The sequence below is a fragment of the Rosa rugosa genome, chromosome 5, assembly GCF_958449725.1.
Source record: "Rosa rugosa chromosome 5, drRosRugo1.1, whole genome shotgun sequence".
Lineage (NCBI taxonomy): Eukaryota > Viridiplantae > Streptophyta > Magnoliopsida > Rosales > Rosaceae > Rosa > Rosa rugosa.
Genome location: NC_084824.1, coordinates 17580872 through 17595012, shown reverse-complemented (window position 1 = coordinate 17595012; position 14141 = coordinate 17580872). Strand labels below are relative to the sequence as shown.

General features: G+C 38.7%; 1 protein-coding gene, 1 non-coding gene and 1 pseudogene across 2 annotated transcripts; all 3 read right to left on the bottom strand.

The window, feature by feature from the left end:
* Window positions 1-1479: 1479 nt before the first annotated feature.
* On the bottom strand, window positions 1480-1674 carry LOC133713222 (U2 spliceosomal RNA). Its single transcript, XR_009847894.1, has one exon. It is a non-coding gene; the product is annotated as a U2 spliceosomal RNA (small nuclear RNA).
* A 1437-nt stretch (window positions 1675-3111) lies between these two features.
* On the bottom strand, window positions 3112-3220 carry LOC133713232 (U5 spliceosomal RNA; annotated as a pseudogene).
* A 5568-nt stretch (window positions 3221-8788) lies between these two features.
* On the bottom strand, window positions 8789-9654 carry LOC133708176 (uncharacterized). The gene has a single exon (XM_062133632.1). It carries the CDS (start codon window positions 9572-9574, stop codon window positions 8957-8959), a length of 618 nt encoding a protein of 205 aa, XP_061989616.1. The 5' UTR covers window positions 9575-9654; the 3' UTR covers window positions 8789-8956.
* Window positions 9655-14141: the final 4487 nt, after the last annotated feature.

The window sequence follows — 14141 nt, the reverse complement described above, 5'->3', positions numbered from 1 at the left end:
TTAGTGAACCAAAATTTGAACTGGATTTGGTAGGATGCACCAAGGCCGTACTGCCTGTGCAGCGGTGCAACCCATGGGTTAGTGGCATGTAAAAACACCAACACTAACCCAAGTCCTAGCAGTGAAAATAAATAGTAGTCTACCTCATCTAGCTTCATAATCCAAAGGAGAGTTTTGACACTGAGAAATGAGAAACCTGTTGTGAGATTAAAAATTTGTCTCATTTGGAGGTAAGAATGTCTACTTAACCAAACAATCATCAAACATCATACAATCAATCTTTGAACACCAACTTGATAAAATGGATATATCAACCCACAAGAGGGCAAAGCCATTTTTACCAAGACAGGAAATCTAGAACCGCATGCATATATATCTATATATGTATTGTCATACATGGTAACTGAATCAATAACTAAAATAGCATATACACAGATTTCTTCACACCAGAACACAGAGGCCAAAAGGCTGGTCTGCTGCTGATGAGTTTGGGTGAAAGAATAGGCAAAATAGCGCGCAGATGATGTCATCCACTTGAATGCCTTTTTTCTTAGATTTCCATGCAGTATCAACATATTCCACCAGTCTTTTTGCTAGTTGCTTCCTTTCTGGAGCAGAAGAAACAATAAATATATTTTTCTTGGTTTGTATAACATCATATACCTGAGGGAAAAAGCAGTCCAGAAAAATGCATCTGGTAATTTGGCATCTGCAGGCCAAAATATCCGAGTTTCCAACATTTTCCATTAGATCATCAGCCTGAAGATCATTGACGGAGATCTGTTTTAGGTACTTCTGAAATGAGTATAATAATCAACCTCCTGTATCTAACTAAACCTACCAGTTTCAAGATTTTTTTGGTACCAGAATCAACATAAAAGAGGTATCCAGTCACTTGAACATAACATGCCTCTTAACAGAAAGCTTTACATGTCACCTATTTGCACATTTATCCTTCTCATCCCCTAAAATTAGATGCATAGCTTGAAGAACATCGTGAATCAAGATGCAAGTAGCATATAAAGCACTTACAGACCTAAAAGCGTACTGTAAACTTCTCAGACAACTCAAACATGTATACTTATCACATTGCCAAAGCTGTGATACTATTCCAATGGCAGACGTAGATTTCTGTTCATCCCCTTTTCACAAACCAGGTCCAGATAGCTGATTTATAACAGTAACAAGAACTTGGAAGACATTTGTTTTGGAGTTGGTAGTAATTATCAGAACAGCTTACATAAATTGATTTAAGAATGAGATAAAAAGGATCATCTGCTTGGAATAGCTCACGACCCAGAGTAGTTTGTGACAACAAAAATACCGAGCTAGACAATGCTGGCGTTTAGGGGCAAGAACAATAGTGCATCTGGCTCTTGTAGATTGAACACCATAATCATGAACAGCTCAGGTACCGCATGCTAACGAAACATGAACCATAACTAGCAATCTTAATAGACGAATTTTGAACTGGATTTGGTAGGGTGCGCCAAGCTTTGCAGTAGTGCAACGCAAAGATGACACATGTGAGTTCCAGTAGCAAGCTACTGTAGTGAACACACCTCTTAAAAAAATTAATTTAATATCGTATGGACCATTGGTCCACGTATCAGATATTAAACTGATAAGAACAGATACTACACTTGATCTTAGCCAAAAGGCAGAGAAAGGTATGCTTTGTTTAGATTAGCTCTTCGCCTTTTATACGTCCATTCACTTCCGTGCTTGTTTCATCGAGGAATGTGGGACTCTAGACACATTCACAAACGGCAAGGCTGCTTCCAGGGTCTTTACCAATGAACTCGTGCCTCGTATTAACACCAACACAAATCCAAAATACTACATTAAACTCAACTAGTGGTCTTCCCCGTCTTATACTTATAATTAAAAGTTTAAAATCCGAGCTTATGAGCCATCTCTGCCATCTGCAAAGAACAACTCAAAAGGACATCTGTGACAATGAGAATGAGAAGCCAATGAAGGACATCTATAACAACGTACTCAAAAGAAAAAATTAAATACATGGAGTTCTGCATTGTATGATAGAAGGGGACATTGACATAATCCAAGACATTAACACCAAGACTAATCCAAGACATTAAAGTCAACTAATTGTCTACCACTTTTCAGACTCATAATGAAAAGAAAGTCCTGGCTTTAAAGGCCATCTCTCTCATTTGCAAAAGCAACTCAAAAGAGATTTGTGACAACCAGAAGCCACATCTATGAAGGCATGAACTTTCATAAGACATGGAGTTAACTTGCAGTGCAGTTTGGTATGACACAGGAATGTTACATCTCTTGTTTGCAGAAAAGCAGCAATTCTCTCTCTCTCTCTCTTTTAAGTGGTAGGTCTGCCAGGTCGAATTTCTTATTTGCAAAAGCAACTCAAAAGAGATTTGTGACAACCAGAAGCCACATCTATGAAGGCATGAACTTTCATAAGACATGGAGTTAACTTGCAGTGCAGTTTGGTATGACACAGGAATGTTACATCTCTTGTTTGCAGAAAAGCAGCAATTCTCTCTCTCTCTCTCTCTTTTAAGTGGTAGGTCTGCCAGGTCGAATTTCTTACATCATTTTCCATATCTATTTCTGGTAGACACATAAATCTAATTCAAGGGACCAACGAGAAAGGAAAATCTAAAATCTGCAGCAATAATCATCACTGTATCAAATATGATCTCAATTCGTAACAAATTTCTATCAGTTTTGGGTTGCATCACAATCTTCAAATCAAAATCTGCTTCACTTACCCCATTTATAGGTTTGCGACTAATCTTTCCTTGTGTGAATCAGTTTTACAGGGGCAGGGTGTTTTTGACAGTATGAAACTCACTGTCATTAACTATAGCTGTAGGCAGCTAACTACTATGAAGTCATAGTGGAGTGTGTTATGCATGGACATATCTGTATTGTGGTAATGCACGAGTTCCATTGCTTAGAATTATTCCCATTCTTCACTCTTTCTTTCCTTTTTGAACAAACCTTGTTTGAAACAAAAATCAGAATTACAGCAGGTTAGACTGGATTTGAGAGTTTGAAAACCAACATCACAACATTTCATAGTGAAACAAACATTTGGAAACTAACATTTGAGGGGCACCCCACAGAGGTGCAACCCTTCCAAAAATAGGCGTATGCCACTTAAAGTGCCGCGGACACGGTATTCTTTAGTAAAAGGCGAAAGAATAGTTCGCTCTGTGCTCAGCACATGGCTCCGTAAGTCATACAATGCTGAGATGCTCCATGTTATAGCCATCAGACTGAACATCTCTTGCTCACTTTTGATGTGGGCTCACAGCGCCCATCACTTGTTACTCATAGTTTAAGGTCAGCTTATATTAAAACATACCAGAATTTCAGAATATCCATATGAGATCCAAGTGGACTTGATAAAAGAATCCAGCAAAAACACTAAGCATCTTGCTAATTTATCAGTAATTTCCTCTAGTCAGTCAAGCTCAATCACGGGTATTATTAATGGTCGTTAGCCATATCAAACTTACTAGCCAAGCTAAACTCCCATTTTGAGCTGAAAAAGACACCATTTAGAATTTGCAAACCATTGACACCTTCCCCCAATTACAATGAAACTGCACATCTGAGTTTTTTGCTTCTGTGTGGTTGATAGTAATTCAATAAGCCGTAGTTCTCGCAAGGAACTGCAGAGCTGCACAGCGATATTACCGCAGACTTGATGTTCTAAAGTTTTAATTCTGTGTTCTTCATGTAATTGTCCCTCAACTTCACTAGAGATGGCTAATAGGCCAAACATCTTTTGGTACTGTAATCAAACATCTTCTAGCATTCCTTCTTGAAAAAGTTCAGTCACCTGAATATACCAGTTTCAACACCTAATAGCAGTCTCTTACAAGATAGATGCATAGCTTGCTTGAAGAATATTCGGAAACTCAACAAACTAGTCTGAAACAACTGTTTTACAACAGTAACTTAACTTGCAAAAACACTCACAGGAACTTACCTCTTCAATGACTAACCCTATGGCTTCTGTCAGAGTAAATATAAGAAAATTTACTTCTCAGACTTTCAGAATAACAAAAGAGGTTCCCGTGCCCATTCAATTCAGTCAAATTTTGAATGCTTGATCAGTACAAAGTTGAAGCGGAATTTTGAACTTAATTCTGTAGGGCGCACCAGACTACCCTACCAAATTATAGTTTGGCTTCGACGAACCTGAAACAGATAAACAAAAATATCATAAAGCCACACAAAAGCTGGTGAACATTATTAAGATGGTGAACAGGCAACTCATCCAGAACTTTAGTTCAACCATATCTCTCTCATTGTTTACTAAAGCCAAACATTATTAAGAAGATACCGTACCAGAGATTGAATCAGTAAATGGAGTCTTGAAACAAATTTGACCTTTTCCTTGGGACGATAAGAACAAACTGTTACTAAATACTTAGAAAGCACCAAAACACATTTCAACTTCTCCTTTAAGAGATAAGAACTCATTTGTTACTAAATACTTAAGACTGGGGGCTTTCTTGAGACAGTAACAAAGTTGCAAGAAGATATCAAGCTTGATCAGAATTCATATCTCACTAAACCACTCGTTTAGATGTGATAGGATTGTGTTAGGTTAGGCAGAAGAAATGATGAAAGTTAGATTTACTTCCAACTCAGCCTCTGCAAGGCAGTTGTGATGAGGGACTCCAGTTTACTGGTTTCCAGCCTCAGTAAATGGAACCTTGAATAACCATCTGACCCAAGAACGAGACAATTGCCCCAGCACATAAAAGATCAATAACAGAAACATGAGCAGGTATTAGAACAATTTTCTATTATATCTAGCTAGCTAAAACTACAGTTCAAGAACTAGAATCAAACATAATCTAATCAGTTATATATAAAGTGCGCATAGTAGTACTTGCAAAATTGAACGCTGTCTTTAATCACATTTTTTCCAAAATATAAGAGGGCTAGAGAGTCAAAATCAGGACCCCAACAAATTGAAAGATGCTTGACAGTAACTTATACAGCTCAACCTGAAAGGAGCAAAACATGTTTGAACTCAAATTTGGCAGGGGTTAAGCACCCTGTTCACGGTAGGGGTAGGGTCGATCCAAGCAAAAATAAAGCTAAAAACCTCAGTCCTGGACAATGGTGCCAAAAGCTTTAACAACCATGCAATTGCAGTGTTACAACTTTTGGCGCCGTATCCGGGGATTGAAGTTTTTAAGAGTGCATAGCAAGGATGACAAGCCAGACTGTTTTGGCTAGTCAAGTTCTTACACTTTTATTCAGCCACTCACTTCCACCGTTCCTTAAGCAGCCATGTGGGATAATTCACGTATTACAAATAGTAAAAGGGGCTGCTACGGCCTACAAGGGATGAATGTTGAAGGCTCTTTACCAATGAGTCCTATTAACACCAACACCAAAATTAACACCAATACCAACATTAAATTTACTAGTAGTCTACTCCGTATTAGACTCTCAAACAAAAGAAAATCCAGGCTATTGGCCATCTCTGCCATCTGCAAACAAAAACTCATAGAAGGAGATTTGTGATAATGAGAGAACCACTTATGACACACATAGAAGACACGAAGTGGAGTTTTTGGTATAGGCATCTCAGTTACAGAACAAGTAATAATTTTTGTTAGTATAAATGTTGGCATTCCTTCTTCACAAAACTCTACTCATTAAAGAAGCCCAAGGTTGCAGCCCAAGCCCATAATTGTTTAATTACAATTGTTGTGGTTGCCTTGCTGTCAGCTTCCCATCTTAGCATGATTGCAACTTGCTTCTTCTTCAAAGACCCACGTGAAGACTTGAAGATCAGTTTGCTGGCAGCTTCCCCACCTTAGCTTGATAGAGAAATTGCAACTTAATTACTTCCTCTTCTCTTGTGTATGGCTACCTTGCTGTCAAAAGCCAAAGGCAAAGTTTGAAGACTAGTTCAATTAGAACTTGCTACCTTATCAGTTTGCTGCTTTGCTACCGTGCTGTCATCCCATCTCATATTGCTGTCTTGTCCAAGATCAAGCTTAAATCTTGAAGATCAAAAGAAGACCCATCTTCATCATGGCTCCGGTAAGCTCTTGCATGACATCTCTTTCACAAAACCATGGGTTTTTCATGGGTTCCATTCTTGTGTCAGTTTTGATTAAGGAGCTTGAGTGTTTTGGGTTCTTGAATTGGTATTCCCAATTGAAATTAGGAGCATGGGTTTACATGGGCAATCTGAAATTATGGGTATGGGTTTACCTACTCAAATTGAGATTAAGGGGTTTTTGAGTGAACCTACCTTCCTCTTCATACTCTATATATATGGGTTCTCTGTTCCTATTCGGGTATTGAAAATACTTTTGTGTTTCAGTCCCTTTGTTTATCAAGAGTTTATCTCTTTGGTTTTCTGTTTTTCAAAATGTCTTGTTCCATGTTGAAAACAATTTGAAAAACACAAAACATTCATGCATATTCATCTCTTGCATCCCATGAGTTCAGTTGGGAATTGTAAGCTTCAAAGGTGAAATCTCCAAGTCGAACTTGCTGCGTTCATAGCTTGTGTCATAGTTGAGATTTCTGAGTTGTTCACTTGTGTAAACAATTAGCAAGGAGTGATTACAACAGTCTAGTGAGTTAGTCTAGGAGGATTGTCGCGTCAGTGCAATCCAAGTGTTGTAAACTTGTAATCTGTTTCATTAGTGACTTGGTTTTGGTCTTTCAAGAGTAAAGGCCACGCAGATGTTTTCCCTTGATAGGGTTTTACTGCGTCAACAAAACATGTGTTCTTTATTGCTTTAGTTGGTTTGTTGAATTTACAATACAATCTGTTCATTATCAGTTCTCAGGATTGATCACCCTGTTGCAATCCCTGAGAAAGTTTTTGAACGAAAAAATTGGCTGTGAGCCTATTCACCCCCCCCCCTCTAGGCTCCTTCTAGGATCTACAATTTTCAAGGTGTCTCAAAAGCCATTATCACAATTTCATTTAACTTCAATTCTTACATCGTTTTGGAGAGCAGGAATCAGCCAATACTAAGCCATACCTCACTCCATATCTGGTTGACAGATTAAGATTATAAGAGAAAAGAAAGCTAAAAAACAGCAAAGTTAGTCATCCATATAATTACCATCTACGCTCAAATTCACGTCTTTACTCAAACACTTAGAGTGCATCAACTACAATCTCAACTCATGAAAAACCTCAATCACTAAGGGCCCGTAGCTTGCCTTCCAGACTTGGGTCTTGCAATTCTACTTGCGATTATTCGATACCAAAATAAAACATCTTCTACCTGTTCCTTCTTTAAGAAGGTTCTGTCAAGGGCCTCCAGCAACTCAGCTTTTACTTTCAGTTAAGTTGACATTTACACTTGAATGAATCTTCGATGTACAGAACTCAAATTACTCAGACGCATATATAAGTAGAAGGAAATTAATACAAGTAAGATAACAACTCATACGATTCAAACTGTACGTTTCATTACAGGTCTCATGTATAGGCTCACTTTAATGTTCTCTCTTCTTTCTTTCATTTGTGGATCAGATTTACATGAAGAGATTTTTGCTCATATCATGATCAGCTTCACCTTGTCAGTCTAATTCATTTCTAACATTCATCAATGGACTAATTTTACACATAGGACTAGGTCTGAATATTGATTTGGATGTTGATAGCTAGAGCCATAAAGGCATAGAAGGAAGTTTCCGGGATATTAAAAAAAGTTAGCCATCAAACTTTGGAAGCTGCACATTCAAGTTCTGTTGTGCGGTTCAGTAAGTGGTTTGGTCTCACAAGGAACTGCAGAGCTGCACAACAATGCTACAGCAGACTTGATGTCATAAATTGTTACCGATCGATGTTCTTCATGTGAACGCCAATCAGCTTTGGTGGTGATGACTAATAAGCACAAACAACAAAATCTCTTTAGGGACCAACACAAAATTCCTTGAAACATTGATATCGTGTTTGAGGCATTGACCATGAAAATACCATCAGACACAAAATTCCAAATTAGAAGCATTGCTCGACATGGATTCAGCCATTCAGAGATTTCATTGATCGATTACCAATCATGCAGTTTCTAGCACTGACCCTATGCATAACTTGAAGTCCACAATTGTTCTAATTATGCAATCAGTATTTGAAGTAATTTTTGGATGTGTGAGTTATATAACAATGGATCAGTCACACGTTGTGAAAGGAAGGTTATATATAACGGACACATACAACAAATTTTCCGGAGTCTTTGCCAAATGTTCATTGATTTTACTAGGGTACGTAGATGCTCAGGTTTATTATGATAAAACCAAGGTTGTATCTTTCTCACTATGCAGCCACTGCTCCATAAGCAGTGACATTAATGGCAACCACCCTAGTAGCCCTAGCCCTCCTGTTGCTGCTGGAGGTACTCAGCAGCTCGTTGCCTCACGTGCAGGCCGGTATCCACTGCATGTGATTCAGTTGTACACCCACCTGGAAGTTGGTTTAGGGATGCAAATTAAGATAGAAAAATTGAGAAGAGAATTGTATGCACAACATGTAAGCCACCCGAATTTGGCATCACTGCACTCAATTCATTGCTGAAAGTGGTTTCTTTCAAGTAATTAATGAAACACTAACCATTCTATTAGTTCATGACCTTGAAAATAATAAGTTTCAGCAGTTTCTTTTAGTTGTCACCTAAGTTCATACTATACTAGATGAGAGTAGTTTCTTGTAATTGGACATCATCATAATCATGTCAATAATTACCAGAATAGCATATAGCATATAGCATGCATACAGCAAACAAAGCAGTTACCAAAGAGAGGGTCCTCGACAATGAAAGGAAATAGAACAGCAATTTACTCAAATCAAAGTCTCTTATTACCTAATTAACAATTATCAAAGCTCTAGTACCACTTCAATGGCAACATACCTTTTCACAGGAAGCTAGATTGCATGAGACCGAGGTAACAATCACCATCGATCTCACTACAACTCAGGTTCATCACCACCCTCCTCCTCATCATTATAAACATCTTCGTCATCGTCTGGCTTCACATCAACAATATAATCATTCAAGTCAGGGTCTTCATAATCCTCATCGTCCTCATCATCATCATCATCATCATCATCATCATCATCATCATCTTCCTTATCCACATCTTCCTCATCCTTTTCGCGTTTTTTCTTTTGCTTGGCATCACTGTCCTGTTCCATCTTCTCAATCCGATTCCAGTCGATCTCTTCCTTCTTCTTTCTGTCCCACTCAACTTTGTCCCTGCTTAACCCCCTCACATTCGAACCTCTAGTCAGTTCTCCAGGAAACATACTCGGCACTAAGTACTGCGAGAAAGAATGGATTTCTCTGTTACCCTTTCGCTGCTTGTCTTTGTCAGTCTGTTCAAGATAATACCCTGTTTTTTTCAGCCACTCCAAACTTTCTTTGATAAACAACATCTCTTCCTTGTTTTTCTTCTGATCGGAGGTGGACAAAACATCTGTGGCATCAGGTAGGTTAATATCAGGGAACACCACAAAGGGTTCTTCTTTAATACCGCGATAGCCTCCGAAACCACCTTGTCCACATCCACGCCCTCTAAACACCATTTCAGGTACTTGTGATGGTCGGAGATTCCGGCAAATTGGGTAAACGGATTGCTGGCTTCAAATCTTGGCCAGCGACGAAATTTACGACGACTAGAGATCGAGTATGTGCGATTGTGGAAACAGGGAACCACTTGTTGTTTTTATTGCGCCATTCACTTTTGTGCTTTTTCCAAAAACATGATGTGGGATTGTGGGTGGGGTATTGAGGTTTTCACAAAACAAATAGAAAAGGTCCCATAAACCCATGTGGGATCTATAATCTCAACATGCCCCGCACATGTGGCGAATTTTCAAGCCATACATAAGATGGAGTTCACATCTTACCAGTTGGCAATAGTGAAAGTGGCCCAAACCCTTATAAACACACTAGTAAGATCTCATTTTTCCCATGTGGGATATATATACTCTCAACACTTTTTCCTTGTATAAAATGGGTCATTTTATGCTACAATTCTTACCTGTGTGAAGCAGGTCATAATATCAAACACGACCATGTGCAAATTGGCAAACCGCAAAACAGAAATTGTGAAGAGAGCTTGTATTTATTTATGAAAAGAAATGTCATTTAAATGACTTCGAATCTGTAGTCTGGAACAAGATTATAGATGAGGAAAACTGAGGGTTCAAAAATAGAGCCAAATGTACCAATTGGATGTTGGCCTGCCTACCTTGTAGTTGTAGGAAGGAGCTCAACATCTCCTTTTGTACCAATCAGATAAACAGTTCTGAAACAAGCATTTACAATAGTATTGCGATAAGTTACTAACCCAACACCTCACAAATTAGTGAATTACTAACCCTTTTGGCCTCTCTTAGTAGCGATAAGTTATATCTCAGACATCACAAAGCTGGTCACCTAAAGTAATAGAACTGTGTGAACCAAAAACTTGAACTTCAATCCCATATGACGAAATACCATTAACCTTAGGACTCTTTTCGATTATGTAATACAACTTCTACCAATTCAAGATTTAGTTGGAACCAAAATCGTAACATCTTCTACCAGAATAGCTTGAATAGTAAATTTTTTATCCTATGTCACGTTTAGCTTAAACATCAAATCACCAGAATAGCACACCAAAAGGGAATTGGAACTATTCAATGCAACAATGTCCACGGCTAGCTTAGTACTGCCGATCTGCTGCTTCTTCAAAGGTTTTTGGGTCACTAACCATCTCTCCATCCCAGCAAAAACAACTGGAAGAAAGGAGATTTGCAACGTTAAGAAGTGAGAATCCCACATGCACTGATCTTGCTTATGTTAGAATCAGAAGATGAAATATACAAGTGATCATACAACCTCTTCATCCTATCAAATCAATTTCAGAAGGCCCAAGTTTATAAACTGACATATTAACCACCAAGAGGGTAAGGCATAGAAAGGTCAAGTCATAGACTAATCTTACAACTGAATGTTAAAAGAGTATATAATCCCCCGCGAATTTTTTTTAAAGAAATTTGAGTAAATTCGATATGATAGAGCAAAAGCAGTGGTGAATGTAAAATATCTTTCAATGAGACTGATGGTACGTATGCAGTTTGTACTAAGAAATGGTACTTATGTCACTCTTGTTTATGCACTTGCTTTAAAGCCGAGCTTGGGCTGCAATATTGCCAGCTTAGGATTGCTCCAAAAGGTTGGAAACAGATTTTCCTGGCCTAAAGCTACCTTATCCCTCAGTCCTTATAAAAAGTCTCGCTAGCTTTCTTGTGATCAAAACCCAGGAACACCAAGATCTTGTGATCATAGTTCTCTTTCTGGGGGAAAGGATGGAGATTTTTGAATTGAGCACGATTCTCCTTGTTTATTGTTCATGAACGACCTACGAGAAATTCTTTTTGGTTATAAATAAAGATAAAATAAACAAATTTATTTGTTCTTCTCACCAGAAAACATTAACAGTAAGTAAGATGAAATTGCCCTTAAAATGAAGTTAGCATAGGTACCATTCATCCATTCTAGGAATCTAGATGAAGTCAAGAAATTCGAGCACAGGTTTTGATTAAAACTAAATTCCAAGTACCATGAACATAATCAAGACAAGATTCAGTTAGCATCTAAGATAAATTACCTTCAGAATCTCCGGTTGTATCCATAACCGGTAATGTTTTGACGTCTGGGGATAATGTTAATAACAGGTTCTAGTTCCAAGCTAAAGTCACATTTTGGTGAGGGTGGGGGGGATATAGGATCAACTTGATTTTGTTGCTCATTTTGAAAATTACATTTTCCCCTACTTTTTACGGACTCGGCTTCTCTGCTATAACAGGCAGTGCTAGGATCTGTTTGGATTTCACTGCCAAGCTGACACGTCATCTAACATCAATCCAAGGGCCAGAAGTGGAAGTCTCCAAACGCTTCTCTCTCCTAGTGAGAGCTCTCTACTGTTCATAGTAGCACCCTGAGCTTTGTCTCAGTTTTCCTCCACCGCCCCCAACCGTCTCCTCCTCTCAATTAATCCATCCCCATACTCTGTTCCTCCAGTCTTTCAACCATCTTCGTTCCTTCCCATACTCACGCATACCGATCTCCACCGCTATCTCCCATCCCTTAATTTTTCTCTTCATCTTTATCCACTGTTGATTTCGCCCATCCTCCACCACCACTATACCTAATCCGCCTTCTCGTCCAAAATCAGTCCCTTTAAACATTTTCCATCCCCCAATTAATCCATCCTTCACAACCCTCAGTTTCACCCCTATCCCCAAATTACCCACCAATCTGAAATCACTTTTTCTTTTTTCTTCTTTCATCGCTGTTTTGCTTGATTGAGAGTTTAGGCTTTTGCTCCTACTGTTCATATCGACAGCAGCTGGTTTTGTCAGTCACAGACCCGGCTTGGCAGTGAGTGATATGCTGGTATCGTAGACGGAGTTGCAGAAGGAGTGGAGGGAGGGAGAGAGAGTGATATGCTGTGTGTGGTATATGATTTGTGTTTTGGAGACTTCCACTTCTGGCCCTTGGATTGATGTTAGATGACGTGTCAGCTTGGCAGTGAAATCCAAGCAGATCCTAGCACTGCCTGTTATAGCAGAGAAGCCGAGTCCATACAAAATTGCTCTCATCTAAACTCGATACAAAAACACAAAAGTAAGCACATAATTCATTTCTGTTTAGATTCTGAACAGAGGATGAATATAAGCCTGTGAAGCACTACAAGACAATGAAGATGATGATGGAAAAGACGAGTACACCATTTGAAGGAAGATATGATAATGTGATCAAGTTTTTCAAGCCATAGGTATATCACTTCCAACTAGTTTACCGTATCCAACTCAACCCACTACCTCTGAGTCGATTAGTGGGTTGGAGCCCAAACTTACCTGCATTATGCATGCCACCCCTAAGTTAGGATAGAAACCATAAATTGTATGGCAGGAGGGAATTCTATTATCTATACTATTCAAGGTTCTAAAAAACGCTAGGCGCTAGTCGGGCGGTGATCCGGGGACTAGCGCCTAGGGGCCTAGGCGGTTTTTATTTTTAATTTTTTTTAAATTATTTTATGACATAAAATTAATAAATAATGAATTATTAATTACCTAATATTGTGCATGCTTATTAATAATGCATAACTTATTCTAACCTATTAATTGATAATGATTTTCTCACAAAAAAAAAAGATTAATTGATAATGATAGGCAGCTATCACTACACGTCTACACCACTTCTTTCTCAAAGAGAATAGAACAAAAAAAAAAAAAAAAAACCCAAACCACTTTATCTTCCATTCTTCCTCACGTGGACTCTTTAATCAAAAAGATTCACGTGGACTCATCTTCCTATCCTCATCTGTCTTCTTCCTTATCTCTCTTCTTCCTCATCTATTTTCTCTCATCTTCTTCTACAGTCCACAAATATAACACGCCCAAGGGCCAAGGTGAATGGTGATTTGGTGAATGCGTTTGAAGAGCTGCTGTCTCTGTTTCTCCCGTGAGTCCCGGTAAGATCCGCTCTCCGATTTTGATTCTACCACAGGAGCAGTTCCTTATTGTTTTTGTCCAGATCCGTTCCTACAGCTGTGCAGCAAGCCAGAAAGAAATAAACCCAGAAATTCAACTTACCAATTCTGCAATTCAACGATTTCAACCCAGAATGATGTTTGAGACTTTGAGTTCGAATGATATTTTACCCCATTTGAGTTTGAGAAAAAAAAAAAGAGGAAGCAGCGCCTAGTCGCACAGCGCCCAGGACGACCCGCCCAGGCCACCTAGGCTCCGCCTAGCCCGACTAGGCGGCCGACTTTCAGCCCGGCGCCCAGCTCGACCGAGTACCCTAAAATCCGAACGGCATCCCAGCGCCCAGCGCCTAGGCGGCCGCCTAGGCCGATTTTTAGAACCCTGATACTATTATTAAGAGAAGAGGCTTTGTTAGCCAAAATTGAAAATTTTGACAGATTTAACCTTGAAATATTAAAAAACTTTAAGAATAAATTAAATCACAAGGGTAAATTGGATAATTATAAAATAAATTTTTATTAGAAAATTAAAAAGAAATGATCCCACAACCCTTACTTTTTCTCCCACTATTTTCTCTCTGCAATAACTGTTTTATTTCTTTTTTTTT